The sequence below is a fragment of the Ictalurus punctatus genome, chromosome 22 (assembly GCF_001660625.3).
Source record: "Ictalurus punctatus breed USDA103 chromosome 22, Coco_2.0, whole genome shotgun sequence".
Classification (NCBI taxonomy): domain Eukaryota; kingdom Metazoa; phylum Chordata; class Actinopteri; order Siluriformes; family Ictaluridae; genus Ictalurus; species Ictalurus punctatus.
The window spans coordinates 14,605,224-14,620,553 of record NC_030437.2 but is presented as its reverse complement, the minus strand read 5'-3'; the positions used below and the strand labels follow the sequence as shown (position 1 = coordinate 14,620,553).

Sequence of the window (15,330 nt, the reverse complement as noted above, 5' to 3'; positions counted from 1 at the left end):
GATTTGCTTATTTTATTTTTATTCTGTCTGAGACTGAATCTGCTACATTAGCTACAGCTGCAGGTTCAGTGCTTCAGAGCACCCATAGCCTGTTCCAGTGCCTTTGAGCTCCAGTAGTCATAATCCCAGCCCAGGAACCACCCTGTGAATGTGGGAGGCTCAAAACCCTGCCCTATCTTCACAACAGGAGTCCTCTTGTCTCTGATGGCAGGATGGGTTTCGATGTATCTGACAGCTTAAGAGAAAGTGGACAGAATGAGTAATTAGTCATGTGATCATATACATTGGGAAACATTTTAAGTGGTGGTTGAGATTTTAAACATAAGGCAGTGACGAATGCTGTGTCAGGCCTTTTGCAATGCCAGCCCTATTCCATAGCTACTTACTAGTTCCGGGATTTGCATTTGATACTTTTTTTTTTTTTTTTTTTTTTTAAACCATACATCAGAACGAGACATTTAAAAGGAAAAGAAAAAAAAAAAAATCCAACTTTACAGACTAATTAAAAAAGTAATAATTATGTAAATTAGAGCATAAAAGGTATATCCTAGCTTTATAAACAAGGGGAGTACCTGATGCCACAGCCTCTATTTTTTCTTCTTCATTGGCTTCTTTTCCAATCCAAACAAAGACCTTGGAAGTAAATAGAAGCATCACCACATTGGTCATCTCTGCGCACAACCTAGGTTCACTCATAGTGCTACTCAAACATGTACCTCATCCCAAGTGTCTAGGATCATGATGTCATCAGGAGCCAGATCCTCTTGAGTCATCTCCCCTGGTACTTCCTCGATCTGATTGGGAAAACCTGTCTTTTAAATCGACTGAGTGATGTATGGAGTGATGAATGTGCACAACTGCTGGTTATTTTCACATCATTGAAAGAAAGAAGGTTAACAAGTCACTCACATGGAACCGTCCCGTTTTGTTAGAGCAAGCAAACAGACGGGGAGGATGAGAGTCTATTTTACTCTTCAGTCTTTCAGATGTGCAATATTCCATTTTCCCTCCAAGAGCGTGCCAGAAGTTATCTTCAAAAACAAGCAGTGGGCCAAAAAAAAAAAAAATAAAAAAAAGTTATTTTACAACAACCGCAACACTAACAGCATAGACAACATTTCAGTTCAATCAGCTGTCATACCTCCTTCTTCACCTTCGGTCACTTCAGAAATCTGCACTCCTAAAGTCTCACTGAGCTTTTTAGCTCCATGCTTCTCAACAGCACTGGCACCATGACCCACCCATAGCACAGAGTCTGATGGGTTCAGCAGAAGGAATACGTCATTGGAGTTGAGGTTAGAGGCCACTGGATCAACCTTTATTGGGAGGAAATAAATAAAGTTATTCCCCCGAACTAGAACAAAATAGACATGCACATTCTTCAGTCCATTTGAGCAACTCACCTCAACTGCTCTCATGTTCCCAGCAGCATTGGACCGAACTTGAAAAAGGCGGATTGCTGATGCTTTTGACTGACCACCTTCTCTGGAAGTCCCACCTTTGTAAACCACCATTGGTTCAGCTCCAAAAAGACTCATGAGGTGGACAGGCTCTTTGCCTTGAATCACTCGGACCTAAGGCAAGGAGATGATCGCATAAGTATATTTAAATCCATTTTTCCTTCAAGCCCTTTAATAACATGATTAAATCACAGATGGGTGGTTGTTGAACCCTTTGATATTTTGAGGCTGTCCATGGCTAAAATTTCCAATGAAGTACCTTCCTGCAGGTTAGGTTAATCATCCCAGCCTACACCATGGTATTATTTTGTGAATGTGTGGAACTGGTCAAAAAGAAATAAAGAACACTTGCAGAAACATGTACCCAAGTACTAATTAATAATCCTTGACATAAAACGTATCCAAGTCTTAAACTAAACAACTTTCTAGTTAATACCGATTATAGATGTAGGTATAAATCCATAGTGACAGCAAGTAATAGTCAACCAGTCATCGGTCACCTGCACCGCTCCTCCTCCCAGTTCCTCATCCAGTTGAGTGGCCAAGATGGAGGAAGCTCCTTTCTCAATTTGGCTGGAATCCTCTCCTTGCCTGTGTATCCAAAAGAAAAAAGAAGAAGAAAAAAAAAAACCCCACCCCAAACAAACAACTGCAGTCAACCGTGTCATACAAGGGATACAAATAACCGTGCAACAGATACTTTTAGTTGACCTTGTTGGATACAGTTACTTGTAACGTGAACACACAAAGCATCTGGCCCACACAAAGCTGGTCATTCAACATGAACTCCTTATCACCACGAGGATGGTGTAGTCTTTGTTTCTCACCAAATGTAGATAATCTGTCCTCGACGGTTCCCGTGCTGGTAGTTATACAGTATGATGTAACTGTCTCCTCCATAGAACTGCCCATAGGTTGAGGGATCAACATCCACCTTGTCTGATCCTTCAACGCGCCAAATCTTCATATAAAAATACAGAATTGAAGATTGCATTGGTTTAAAAAAAAAAAGAAGAAAAAAAAAAAGAGCTCTTCAGTAGCTGTACACTACATATACATTCACTGACCCCTTTACATGACCCCTTCTTATTCATGCAGTTATCTGATCAGCCAATCATATGGCAGCAGTGACATGCATAAAATCATGCAGATACAGATTTTCACATCAAACATGTGGTTTTATTCCAATATTCAACTATCCAGTTTCGATGAGCCAGTGTCCAATGTAGCCTCACGTTCCTGCATTTGGCTGACAAGAGTGGAACCTGATCTGGTTGTCTGCTGTTGTCCAAGTCTATGCATTGTGCTGCTGCCACCACTGCATGATTAGATAATTACATTAATAATCCAGGTGTATAGTATTCCTAAAATACTATAAACACAGCATGTCCCATACCTTTCAGTTGAAGTCATTTCTAAATTGTACTTTTCTACATAATACATTTTCACCTTTTTCTCTCCCTCCCCTTTGTCAATCATCCCATGCTGAGCAGCCATAGCACTCGAGAGATGGAGCATAGATGCATCAAAGGGTACTTTCTCAATCTTGGCAATCTTGTTGGATACATATCCCTTTCTCAATCCTTCAGTCTCGGCCACATCATGCCAGGATTTGAAGAACTGTTTAAAAAGTGGAGTCTCCCCATTTTCAGGCAGGATCTGGACCTGGGTGTGTTTTGGGTACCCCATTCTCTGAATGAAATCTTCTGCAGCCTTCAACCCTGCACTCCTCTCCTCTGGGCCGGCTTCTTTACCTGTAATTGATTCACTCATACTTAATCAGGAAGGTGTCTTTCTTAATGGGTTTTTTAAAAAAAATAAATTAAAAAAAAATTTAAAAAAAAAAAAAAAAAAGGGATGCAGCAGACTACATCATAAATGGTTGTAAAGCATAAAACTTAATATGGGTCTTTCCAGACCTTTCCAGACAAAGATCTTTCCGTTGCAACCATGGTCCAAGATAAAACAGTCAGTTGACTCCAGTGCACTCTGAGAGAACGGATTCTCTGCTGCGACCAACGTGATAGACATATTTCCACTGGCATCTGACACCTTAGTGTTGGATTTTAATGACCAGTTATACATTTTCAGTGTACCAATTTCAGTCAATATCTACTCTAATAAAGAAATAAAGTTAGCTGGATCTTACCTTGTATAATGTGGCCATCTTTCTATTTGATGAATCAGTCTCAGAGTCATCACAGTCTGAATCAGGAAGCTCAGGCTTTGGTCCAAGAATCTTAATGGCATTATAGGAGTTTGTTGTTTATAAAAAATAGTTTTGGGAAATAGCATGAAGGCATGGACACAAATTTTGGGACTTGGCATGATGATTTTAAATAAATAAATAAATAAATAACTAAAAAAAAAACCTAAATGTAGCTGAGAAATTGATCTGAAAATTAAAACGTAGCACTAGATTTCACGTTTAGTCATGGCTGTATGAATTTAATCCAATGACCATGCTTTTAGAAGATGCAGAAAATACTCTAGACAATTGTACCTCCAGCATCTTGTCAGGCTCCAACCCCTCTTCACACATGTACAGTTTTGCTCTTCCAGCTCGCTCATTATCACGGATGCCCTTAGAAACGTTCGTGGTTTTTAACCTTTCAAAGTGATTGCTCTTTGTGCCACACCATTGGTAGATTTCCTGTGATACATCATAACAAAAGGGCTGTTTAATAAGTTATATTTTACAATGTATAAAGATCTGACAATATTGACATGCAGTGAATGTCTACTCCCTTACATTTCCAAGGTCCAGAATGAAACAGTCTCCCTGGTTGAAGCTACCCCAGCTCACAGGAACCTCAGTAGCCCTCACTGTTCGTCTGCCTGTAACATGGAGGACTCTATGTATTCCTGCCCCATTAGAGGCCACGTGTCTAAACCCTGATGCCACGCCACCTTGCTGAAGCATTAGAAGAACTGTAAATTCATTGACAGTTCAAGTCATGTATCATTTGTCATCATGTTTAAAATTTATAGTCCTGCTTACCATGTACTTAAGACCTGATTTGAAGTAACCTACAAATGTTTCAGATTCATGGCCCTGGACCTCTCGATACTGAACAGGTGTTCCCCCAAGATAGTCATCCATTTGGACAGCAAAAATGGCTGCAGCAGCACTCTCATCTATAGTGCAGGCATTACCTGGAAACAAAGAGGAAATGCATAGCCTAACTAGAACATGCTGAACCCCCCCCCCCCAAAAGGAGTACATCACAAACTTGTAGTGGTGGTGTATTATTTAGGTCACGGTCTCACCTTGCCAAAAATGAAGGTCGTACTGCAGACTTCCTAAACGTTGCTTGATGGTATTGAGGACAATGTACGTGTCTCCTGTATAGAAACTCCCATAAAGATTCTCAGGCACTGATGCCAAATCCATTTTCTCAATTCTCCATACCTGCAGACCAGGTTTCTGTCCTGCCTTCTTAAACTCAGGATGATAAACCATGCTTCAAGTGAAAAAACTGTGAATTTTAGACAGGCGCATGTCAAGAAAGAGTAATCTGTAATCTAAAGGCATGTTTGATACGTTTGCGACATAAAATGCATCAGTTCTACTTGTATATTTGCCCAAATCTACATTAAAACAGGAGCTTAATTTTGAATTAACCAAATACCCACCACCTCTTGAGGAAAGTAAACATTTCAGGTCATTAATGCAATCAAGTTAAACCAAAATAAGAAATCAAGCAACGTTTCTTCATGCAATCAATCCGTTGTTTTACATATAGCTTTTCCACAACACTCTAGGTAACATACCTCTTGCTAAACTCAGCTGATTTTGTGCGTTAGATAAGCTGTTCAGAATGAGCTGAGGAGAAAAAGGACAGCAGTCGCTCCTACCCAGCACAGGTGTGCTTTATCCCTGATCATCAAGGACAAACCACACCCATCATGCTCATTTTCCACAGCTAGGTATTGTGTTCCCTACTTGCAACTTACCGAATCTCTCTACTAACTTTTCCTACTTTTGGATTTATTTTTCTGCTTCACAACGTACCTGCAGAAACTTTATTTTACTGCTCACTTTCCTTCATGCCACATATAATTTGGTCATTTTTGTAATCTGTAAGAAAAACAACAGATTGGCCTAGACTGGGGAGAACACTGGAGGAAAACGTCTTGTTACAGCTAACATGTATTTGCATTATGGGTATTCTGCAACCTCAACTGTGAATTAATTCATTATTTCATTTATTTTACAATATAAAATAAATATACTATACTCAGCAAAAAATTGCACCTTTCTTTCTTCCTTCATATCATCCTGTTAGGGGTCCAAGCACCAAAGCTGCTTGGGACCTTACTGTAAATGTTAGAATCTTTCTTTCTATCTGTCTGTCTGTCTTCTGCTTTAAAATTAATCATTCAGACCAAACAATAGAGACATGAAACTTGGTCAATAGGTAGTACTCCCTCCCTCTTTTCAGGCAAGCGAGATGGGCCTGATCGGCCTAATGGTGGCACTATAGTTCAGGGTTTTATGTTTTGGTTCATATTGCTTGAGCCAGGAGCCCTGTAAACAAACTCTAACTTAAATTGCCACTGGGGACACTACTTATGTTAGTGCACACAAAAAAAAGCAGGAAAATAACCTGTACAATGAAATTTTGGTGTCAGACTTTGGTGTAAAACTTTATATATTGCATCCTGATGATCTAGATCCTTAAAAACATGGCCACCATCTGTCAATCAGATTTCAGCAGGCATTTGACAGGGTACACATGGAGCTATTGTAAAATATCATCATCATCATCATTTATTTTCCATACCGCTTATCCTACACAGGGTTGCGGGGGAGCAATCTATCCCATCCCTATCCCAGAGACACACACTCTAGATCATTTTGGAAGCCCCACCCCACCCCATCCCACCCCACCCCACCCCACCCCATCCCATCCCATCCCATATTACTGCTTTTGGGTCACCACTTAATAGAGGACAAAAAGGTCTTGAAATGAGATCAGTTGAGAGCCATTGCTCCACATCATTTGGACAGTAAAATTAAGTGGTTTTTTGCACATGGCTAGAAAACAGCAAATTTCCATAATATACTCAGTAGAATGTAATACACGCTGAATTAAATAATCACTGCCTCTCACACCATGCGTCGTGTCAGATATGGATCGAATCAGAATTTGTCTAAATAAACAAACAAACAAACAAACCGTCTGACTTCCGGGTTTGGCCTCTGCGCGCTCCGGTGTGTCCACTAGAGGGCGCCGGAGTCACTGTTTTGATAGACGTGTAGGAAGAAGGTGGACGCCATCGGTGCTCGAATCTGCTCAGGTCTACAGGAGCCGGCTTGAATTCTTATTTTAGGTAACCTTTCTTAGCCTCATGCGGTCAAGAAATATATGATTGTATAATGCTCTTAAAATGCTCTCGGGGTGGTTCTTTGTGTTTGGCTGTTTTCCCCGAGCTCTGTATGGCGCTCGGTTAAGGAAGCTGAGCTAAGCTAGGACGTCGAAAATATCCGACTTAGCGAAGGTTTATATCATTTGAATTTAAACAGGCCTGATATTGTGCTTTGTTTGACCCGAAACACTGTCTTACTCTGTGCTCCAGCTCACCCAGGCCTTGCCATGACAGTCGCCTGTACACGGAAAGAGAACGATCCGTTAATAACTAGATGGACGGATAGATATGAATGCTAGGCGAACTAGCTAGCTAGCTAACTAACTAACGGCTATTTAATGTCTTCCTAGCACCGGCCTGCATCAGTCTCTTAGCCACTTAGCACGGTGATTTGTTTACGTGCATGACTAGCTAATAAGACGTCATTAGGCAGTACAGGTGACCAGACAAGCTTTTACAAGACTTCTTGGGACACATAACTCTTCTTTCACTACATACTCGAACATAATTGTGTTAATTATATTAGCTGTTAATTATATCTAGCTTGTTAGCTCGCTAGGCGTTAGCCAGGTTCATGTCGAGACAATAGTGTGTCACCTGACTAGCCTTCAGTGAAGCGTCAGCAAGCGGCTAATTTAACACCAGCTATACTTTTTGCTTTTATCTTTTATATTTCTTTATATATAATATAACATAAAATTAAAATTTGTCTTGTTTTTTTCTTCTTCTCCCCAGAACCAAAATGACGACTGCACCATATAACTATTCCTATATCTTCAAATATATCATTATTGGTAAGTGACGTGCTGCATGTGAACATTTTTTTTTAGATTTTGCAAGGTTTTATTATTTTTTTCTATTAATTAGTAAGTAAGTCAATTTTATTTGTAAAACATTTTAACAAAGTTAAAGACATTAAACAAAGTGCTGAACAGAGTAAAGAAAAGTACAATAGAAAAACAGAATAAAAGCAAATAAAGATAGACAATAGAAAAAAAAAAAGATTTAAAACACCTGGGAGAAGAGATGTGCTTTCAGCCTCTTTTTAAAAATGATAATAGAAGGTGCGAGGCGGATGTCCAGTGGCAATTGATCCCATAAACGAGGGGCAGTGACTGAAAAAGCTCTGTCCCTGTTAGTTTTTAAATGGGATTGAGGGACATGCAGAAGAAACCTATCAGAAGATCTTAGAAATCTGTTGGATGAATGTGGCGTAAGAAGATCTTTGAGATAAGGAGGAGCTTGATCATTAAGTGTTTTAAAGACAAAACTGAATCCTGAAATGGACCGGGAGCCAATGGAGTGATGCTAAAATTTATTTATTATTATTTTTAAAATTGCTTTAAGATATTTGCTTGACACTCTTTTGTGTTTATTTTTCCAGGTGATATGGGGGTTGGGAAGTCTTGTTTGCTCCACCAGTTTACAGAAAAGAAATGTAAGTAATGCTACCTAATGAGCCACGCTTACAGGCAGGTGATGAATTAAAGGGGAAAATGTCTAGAGCTTCAGTTCCCCTTAGATCCTGAAGGGATGGGAAAGATAATCGCTCAGTTGGTGTTTTGATAATGATAATGATGGTGGTGGAGAGCACAGTTGTGAGAACCTTCTGTAGGTGTTCAGTTGGGTGGAGATCTGGTGACTGGAGGCCATGGTGTATGATTTATGGTGCGTTCAGGTCCTCCTGGGAAGTTCGTATTTACGAGTTGGGAAGTCGTAACTACGGCATCAGGCGCGTTCAGGTCACCTTGGTCGGAGCAAGATGGCGACGTACCTTCTCTCTATTGACTGCAAAAGGTTTTCTAACTCTACTTCTAGAAAATGAAGGAAAAAAACGCAAAACTTAATTTTAATAACTTGCTGCATATACATAATAACTGAAATCAGCTTCTGAGACAAGTAAACATTCAATTTCAACAAATTTACCGTCAACTACAGACGTTGCAGCCATTGATTCTGCCATGTTTTCTTTCTGACACTCCTCACTCGTAAATGTGACTTTGTGATGGCGTTCATGTGCATTCAACTCATAAATACTATCTTTCCGACATGACTTGAACGCACCATTGCATCATTTTCATCTTCAAAGTACTCAGTGAGTCCTCGTACCAAAGAAGAGGGAGAAGAGTACCACTCCCCTCAGGATAGAAATATTTCATTGTAGGGTGGAGGTGATCAGTCAGAAGGGCTTTGTATTGGTTTGAGAAACAGGAAATACAACATTATACAAAATTACTTATGGTACTTCTGGTATTTTGAAGCTTTAGATTCGCGATACTACCATAGTACCTTTATACCGTGCAACCCTATTGATAACCCCCCTTAACCCTGCTAGGCCCAAAAAAAACCTTGTAAAAGTATTGCCTAAACAGTTATTAACTGGAAACATTGTGAACAGTTAGAAACATAACAGTAGTGTACATTTTCAATATAATCCTTTTACAGATATTTATAATGTGTTGGATTTCAAACTTTATTTAGGCCTATTTAAATTCTAAAATATTTTTTCTCTCCTTTTGGCCAAAAAATTGGACACACATTAGCTATGTTTCCATCCAAGTTACAAATTAAACTTGTGTGGAAAAATTGGACTATCGCATAAAACATTTGGAAATAAAGCACAGTTTCCATCCCATGTGTTCACACTTTCTGGGGAAACTGGCGTGTCTCACTCTCCGCCATTTTTGTTTCTCTGAGCCAATTATCCAGTCACATGACTTGTTGAGGTCAAGCCACATGATTTTTTTGAGGAATCGAGGAATTAATTCGGTGAATGCGTTTCCATTGTAATTTATGCGCATGTCATCTTATCGAGGGGAAGAAAAAAAATTCGCCTCGATCGAGCACGCACGTTTTCTATGCTGGTGAAGTCTCCACTATAACAGGTCAGGTGAAAGGTGTTGATGTAAATTTCCACAATCACGGGTTCAGTTAGTGTTAGTGCACTTGTTCTAATGCGCTATCATTTCTATAACAGCAGCTTACAAAGAGGAAGGAGTCTCCAGTGTCATGAGGAGTGTATGATGTGTTGTTTGTTCGTTCTTGTCCGACTCAGTCATGGCGGACTGCCCTCACACGATCGGGGTGGAGTTCGGCACACGGATAATCGAGGTGAGCGGGCAGAAGGTGAAGCTGCAGATTTGGGACACGGCGGGTCAGGAGCGATTCCGCGCAGTCACGCGCAGCTACTACAGAGGAGCCGCCGGCGCTCTCATGGTGTACGACATCACCAGGTAGAGTGGAGTATTTTCTGTAAAGCTTTAAGGAGATATCTCATCATCTGAAACTGGAGGATTTGAGGATTTAAAAACCCCTAAATGAACCTATAAGAATATAGTCATTGGATTTCACACTTGACACCACTTTGTTTAAAGTGTAAAGTAGTACCCGGTGCTCATTCTCTGCAGGCGAAGCACGTACAACCACCTGAGCAGCTGGCTGACTGACGCAAGGAATCTCACCAACCCCAATACAGTAAGTCTATGAAACGGGATCCTGTGAAACGTCAGAAATCATACCTGTAGTGATTGCTCTTATGGTGCAGATGAGGTCATTTGAAAAAGGAAAAAAAATCAATTAAATTAAATATTTATTTGAAGAAAAAAATTTAACAAGGCAAGAGATGAGCGAGTTAGATACTAATCAGATGTTACTGAGAGTAACCGTGAAGTCTGTAGTACTGATTATGTCCCTGCTCTTCTCAGATGGTTATTTTATTTATTAATTAATTTATTTAAATTCTCATCATTCCCTAGCTTTATATACATAACTATGGAATAACTGATTAGTGCCAGCCTTTTCCTTTTCCTACTTTGTTTCGAGCCTGAAAGGTGAAAAGGTTATACTGTGCTACTTCCCAACATAATATAACGAGACATTTTAAATAGCAGTTGCCTCTAGTCTTGGTTCCCTGTCCATTTCTGTTTGTACTAAATATCGACCGCAGACTGTCTAGCTTTTAATTTCACTCTGCATCTGGGCTTAAGAAAACTCATCATCAACCCCCACACACTGCTTTACAGACAGGAAGCGTTTCTGCCCCGTGTTCCTGATGAATTGATGATTGCTTGGTTTATCGAGTGTATAAAATGAGAATTAATATTGTAGACAGATGAGCTTTTGTGTAACTTCCCCTGTTTTACATGCATGCAAAATTACTACGTCCAGGCTGATATTGAGGATGTGTGTTTTGAGTCAGTCTGAGATTTGAGGATCTGTAAGAGTCAGTTGTCGGATATTCAGTTAACTGCGTGGAAGGGTGAAAGGACTTTGTTCGAAAACAGGGTATAATAAAAATACTTTCCTCACTGCAGCTAAACTCTCCTCCAGACAGTGGCGCACGTTTGTTAATAAATGCACGGTAAAAGCTTTAATGAATGTCTGCTTCATCTTGTTCAATGTATAGTTGTTCAACCGTCTTAGTAAGATTATAGCTTTATAATGAATAAATAAAAAAAATACTTATGGTTGTTAATTATTGTGGGGTTTTTTTAAATATTTTTTTTTAAATTTCAAATTGTACAAGCTAATATCCTTTGGCATGTATGAAATTGTGAACATTTCCTTACATTATTCAAGCTTTAATTTAATGAATGCTAAAAAAATCAAATAAAAGCATCACAACAAAACTAACTTTAGCCATGGTTTACTGCAGGCATTCTACAGTCATTTAAAATGTACATATAAACGGATAAAAATTATGTGGTGCTATTGTTTAATTAATAAATTGACATCATTGGCAAACTGCATTGATATAAGGGGAATAAAATACTTTGCAGCATGCTGTTGTGTATATAAATAAGCATCGTCAGGGTGTTAACAGTAAATATGAAGGGAGTGTACAGCTAACTGTTCTTTTGCGACTGTGTTTTCACTGCCGGTTTTGCTCTGATTGTGCAGGATGTCTGAACATTACATGATCTAGAAGTGAACATCACATCTCCTCCTTCCTGATAAATATATCAGTCCCTCCCGGATTTTGCACTCTTAGAAATTAACCCAAAATCAAGCAAATACTCAGCAATATTCCGAGTTGCTTGCAGTTTTGAAAAATTACCGCAGGTTTTCTGCGGATATGGGCCAAGTCGTGTCATGTGACGTCATCACAACGCGCATGTAGCCAAAGCTTGCTTCGATTCATGTGCCTCGAACATGAGTACAGCTAAAAAGGTCTCATTTATAAACGAACCTCACTGCGAAAATGCTTGCAGAACAGTTTCGGACAAAAGACGCAGCAAATTTGAAGGAAAAAAAAAACGCAGCAGAATCTAACGTTTTAGCATTTTAGAGTCTAACACTCGCATTTTAAAAAAAACCCAACAATCCTTTACGGACTGAATAGTGATTTCAGCTTTCCAGCACTTGCATCTGGCCCACTCCTAACTGTTCCACAGCTAAATATTTCATCAGTGTTTTTAAACAGAAATTATTAGTGATGATTCAGAGATTTAGAGAATCAACATATTTGTTAAACTGCTCTGTCCTGAGTAATTGCTTTCTCCCCAGGTGATTATTCTTATCGGTAACAAAGCTGACCTAGAAGCCCAGCGAGACGTTACGTATGAAGAGGCAAAGCAATTTGCTGAAGAGAACGGTAGGAAAATAATTTTATGAAATAGAATAGATTTATCATGTCTTTTACATTACAATGATTTTAATTCTTTTAAATGTAATCTTGTTTTGTAATAGGCCTGTTGTTTCTGGAGGCAAGTGCCAAAACGTAAGTTTATCTCCTTAATCAGTAAACCATGTAGTCAGGCGTGTTTGGTATCAGTTGAGGTTTTAGCCGATAAAATGAAAAGCATTTTGCTAAATATTTTTTATAATCGCACATTTTCCACTAACTAATAGAGTGCTGGTCATGGGAGTTTGGATGCTTCATAGTGGGGTACATTTGGACAAGCTCAGTGTCATACTGTATGTGTTTGTGAAATCATTATTTATCCAAATTTATATTTCTTATTTGCTGCATAAACACCTGAAGCAAGTGTAAAACTCTTAAGTCGATGAAATATACATTTTACTCCGCTATTAAATAAATTGCCATTATTTATAGGGCAAGGTCTAGCACATTTCATTTATAGTTTGGCACTGGACCCATTTATGTCTAGTCTACTCTAAATGTATTTGTTCTTTGAACAGAGGTGAGAACGTTGAAGACGCATTCCTGGAGGCAGCTAAGAAGATCTACCAGAACATTCAGGATGGTAGTCTGGACCTGAACGCCGCCGAGTCAGGAGTCCAGCACAAGCCCAATGCTCCACAAGGTGGCCGACTCTCCAGCGACACACAGCCTCAGAAAGAGGGCTGCAGCTGTTAATGACCATGGAGACTTCTTTCTGTGTCTCTTTCCATATCTCCCCTCCAAACCCACACCACAGCCTTCGCCGCCGCGACCCCCCCCCCCCCCCCCCCCAACCCTCTCTCTCTGTGTATGATCTGTATGCTCTTCCCATTCTGTTTGGCCGTGAGATTAGAGTTCGGGGCTGGGCAGCTCAGAGTACTGGAGGATGCATTAGTCAGCTTCTGCCATGTTCATCCCTGTCTGTCCCTCCCTCACTCCCTCTCTCTCTTACTTCACTCTCACTCATTTTATCTGTTCATAACGCGCACGTCCCAGTGCACTCGGCAAACAGTCACACGAGGACGAATCCTCCACCGAACACTAATGTAGATGGAAGAAATACTGGGTTTATCAACAGACAGTTGATGTGCATAACTGTAAATGAGACATCTTGTGTACAGGAGCTGTTTAAATCGTGGGGTAATTTAAATCAAATGAAATTTTGATATGCGTTATTCTCGTTTAAATGGACATGAAGTTAACGTTTAGGCAGACTGATTTTAGAATGTGCTTAAGAGAAGATAATGCATGATAACCTGTTATTGTACATTTTGTTTAAAAAACAAAAACTCTGTTTTAATTAGGATTAACGCAACGTCACAAGTAACCAGTCACCACATGTATATCCTTGTTTGTACCTACACGAGACATATAATAATATACAAGTACTATACAGGATGAGTATTCTTCAACAAAAAGCGCCATTGTAAAAAAAAAAAAAAATTCTGATGTTTTTTTTGGGGGGGAGTGTGCTTTAGATGAGAATGTTTTAAGACCTAGAACATTAAGAGTAATATATTAAACAGGACATACATTTGAGTCTGTAAAAACATTTTTTTGCACTTTGTAGATTGTTTTCAGTGGCCTAGCGCTTGTTTTATTATCTTATTAGTCTTACGTCCGTCAACCTGCAAAGCATCCAGTGTACTTTAGAGTTCAGCATTTGTTGAGCACATGTTCAACATCCCCGATTTTTTTTCTTTCTTTCTTTCTGCAGAATTATTAATGTAAGAAACAGACCAGCACTATCTAACCCTTTCAAAGAAATGAACCTCTAAGTAGTTAGTCAAAACGTGTAATTACAAGAATATCGGCATATATTTTACTGTTCTAGTTTCAGTTGCCTTATGATTTGTTCTCATGTCCTCTTCTCTGTAAATCCTGTTTGGTCTGTAAAATTATGTAAACAAGTCACTTAAAATTTATGCTAAAACAGGCACTAATATTAGATTTTTCCACCCCTTCAGAAGCATTCCTTTGCTGTGTGTGTGTATATAACTTTTTTTCTTTTCTTTTTTTTTTTACACACTGAATTTAAGAATTATAAACTGGATTTGTGGTGTGATGAGCGGAGTCTTGGTTCAGCATTAGTTAAACTAATTGTATTGGGATTTTTTGTAAAGTGGCTTCATCTCAAATTGATCTTAAAAGGTACCAGTTCAAATTTTAACTGGTCTCTTGCTAAGTAAAAATACTGCCCTTAACTAACGAATGCACCACTAACCTGTTTCACATTACCAGTTTTGCGATGTTTCATTAGCAGGCAGGAGAAGAAAAAGGCAAAAGGAAGTGCGCCGAAAAAGATTTTCTAAGATCTGTAAGTTGAAGTGAAACTGTAAAGGAATATGTGTGAAATGTTTTGTAAACTAAAATTCCTTTTTTCTTCATGGAAGCCCATTCTCTTGCTTTTCTCCCTCATGTCTCATTGACCTTTAAAAACAAAACAAAAAAAGCATATATAACCTGCTCTGAAACTCTGAGGTATGTCTTATATCAGTGACGTTTGTAATTATGTTAATAAAGACAATGCTGTAGACTGTCTTTGATCATGCATCCTAGTTGTGTTTTACATTAACAGCATGCTGGAGAATATTAAGTTTATTAAAATAAATCTGACATTAAATATACCACATACGTACATGTACGCTGATCAGCCGTTAAACCCAATGACAGGTGAAGTGAATAACATTATCTCTAAACAATGGTGCCTGTCAAGGGGTGGGATATATTAGGCAGCAAGTGAGCAGTCCGATGTGTTGAAAGTTGGAAAAATAGGCATGAGTGACTGACAAGGGCCAAATTGTGATGATTAGATGACGGGGTGAGAGCATCTCCAAAACAGCAGGTTTTGTTGGGTGTTCTCGGTATGCAGTG

The 15,330-nt window shown here is 39.1% G+C and overlaps 2 protein-coding genes across 4 annotated transcripts; one reads left to right on the top strand and one right to left on the bottom strand.

The window, feature by feature from the left end:
- Positions 1-2: 2 nt before the first annotated feature.
- On the bottom strand, positions 3-5,354 carry LOC108255504 (gelsolin). Of its 3 annotated transcripts, none has more exons than XM_017451487.2 (16): positions 5,235-5,354; positions 4,731-4,939; positions 4,462-4,616; positions 4,213-4,374; positions 3,964-4,113; positions 3,610-3,699; positions 3,380-3,512; positions 2,910-3,214; positions 2,288-2,421; positions 1,961-2,051; positions 1,404-1,574; positions 1,142-1,316; positions 910-1,031; positions 717-794; positions 573-633; positions 3-235 (listed from the first exon to the last, which is right to left on the bottom strand). In XM_017451487.2, the coding sequence occupies exons 2-16, from the start codon at positions 4,921-4,923 to the stop codon at positions 66-68; spliced, it is 2,190 nt and encodes a 729-aa protein (XP_017306976.1). In that variant the 5' UTR covers positions 4,924-4,939; positions 5,235-5,354; the 3' UTR covers positions 3-65. The 3 variants fall into 3 exon arrangements, with proteins under 3 accessions (XP_017306976.1, XP_017306980.1, XP_017306977.1); XM_017451491.3 differs by having other exon boundaries at positions 4,731-4,905; positions 5,235-5,330; XM_017451488.3 differs by lacking the exon at positions 5,235-5,354 and adding an exon at positions 5,097-5,225.
- A 1,341-nt stretch (positions 5,355-6,695) lies between these two features.
- On the top strand, positions 6,696-14,997 carry LOC108255506 (ras-related protein Rab-14). The gene is made up of 8 exons (XM_017451494.3): positions 6,696-6,797; positions 7,569-7,627; positions 8,218-8,271; positions 9,889-10,066; positions 10,241-10,307; positions 12,339-12,426; positions 12,522-12,552; positions 12,975-14,997. The coding sequence occupies exons 2-8, from the start codon at positions 7,576-7,578 to the stop codon at positions 13,150-13,152; spliced, it is 648 nt and encodes a 215-aa protein (XP_017306983.1). The 5' UTR covers positions 6,696-6,797; positions 7,569-7,575; the 3' UTR covers positions 13,153-14,997.
- Positions 14,998-15,330: the final 333 nt, after the last annotated feature.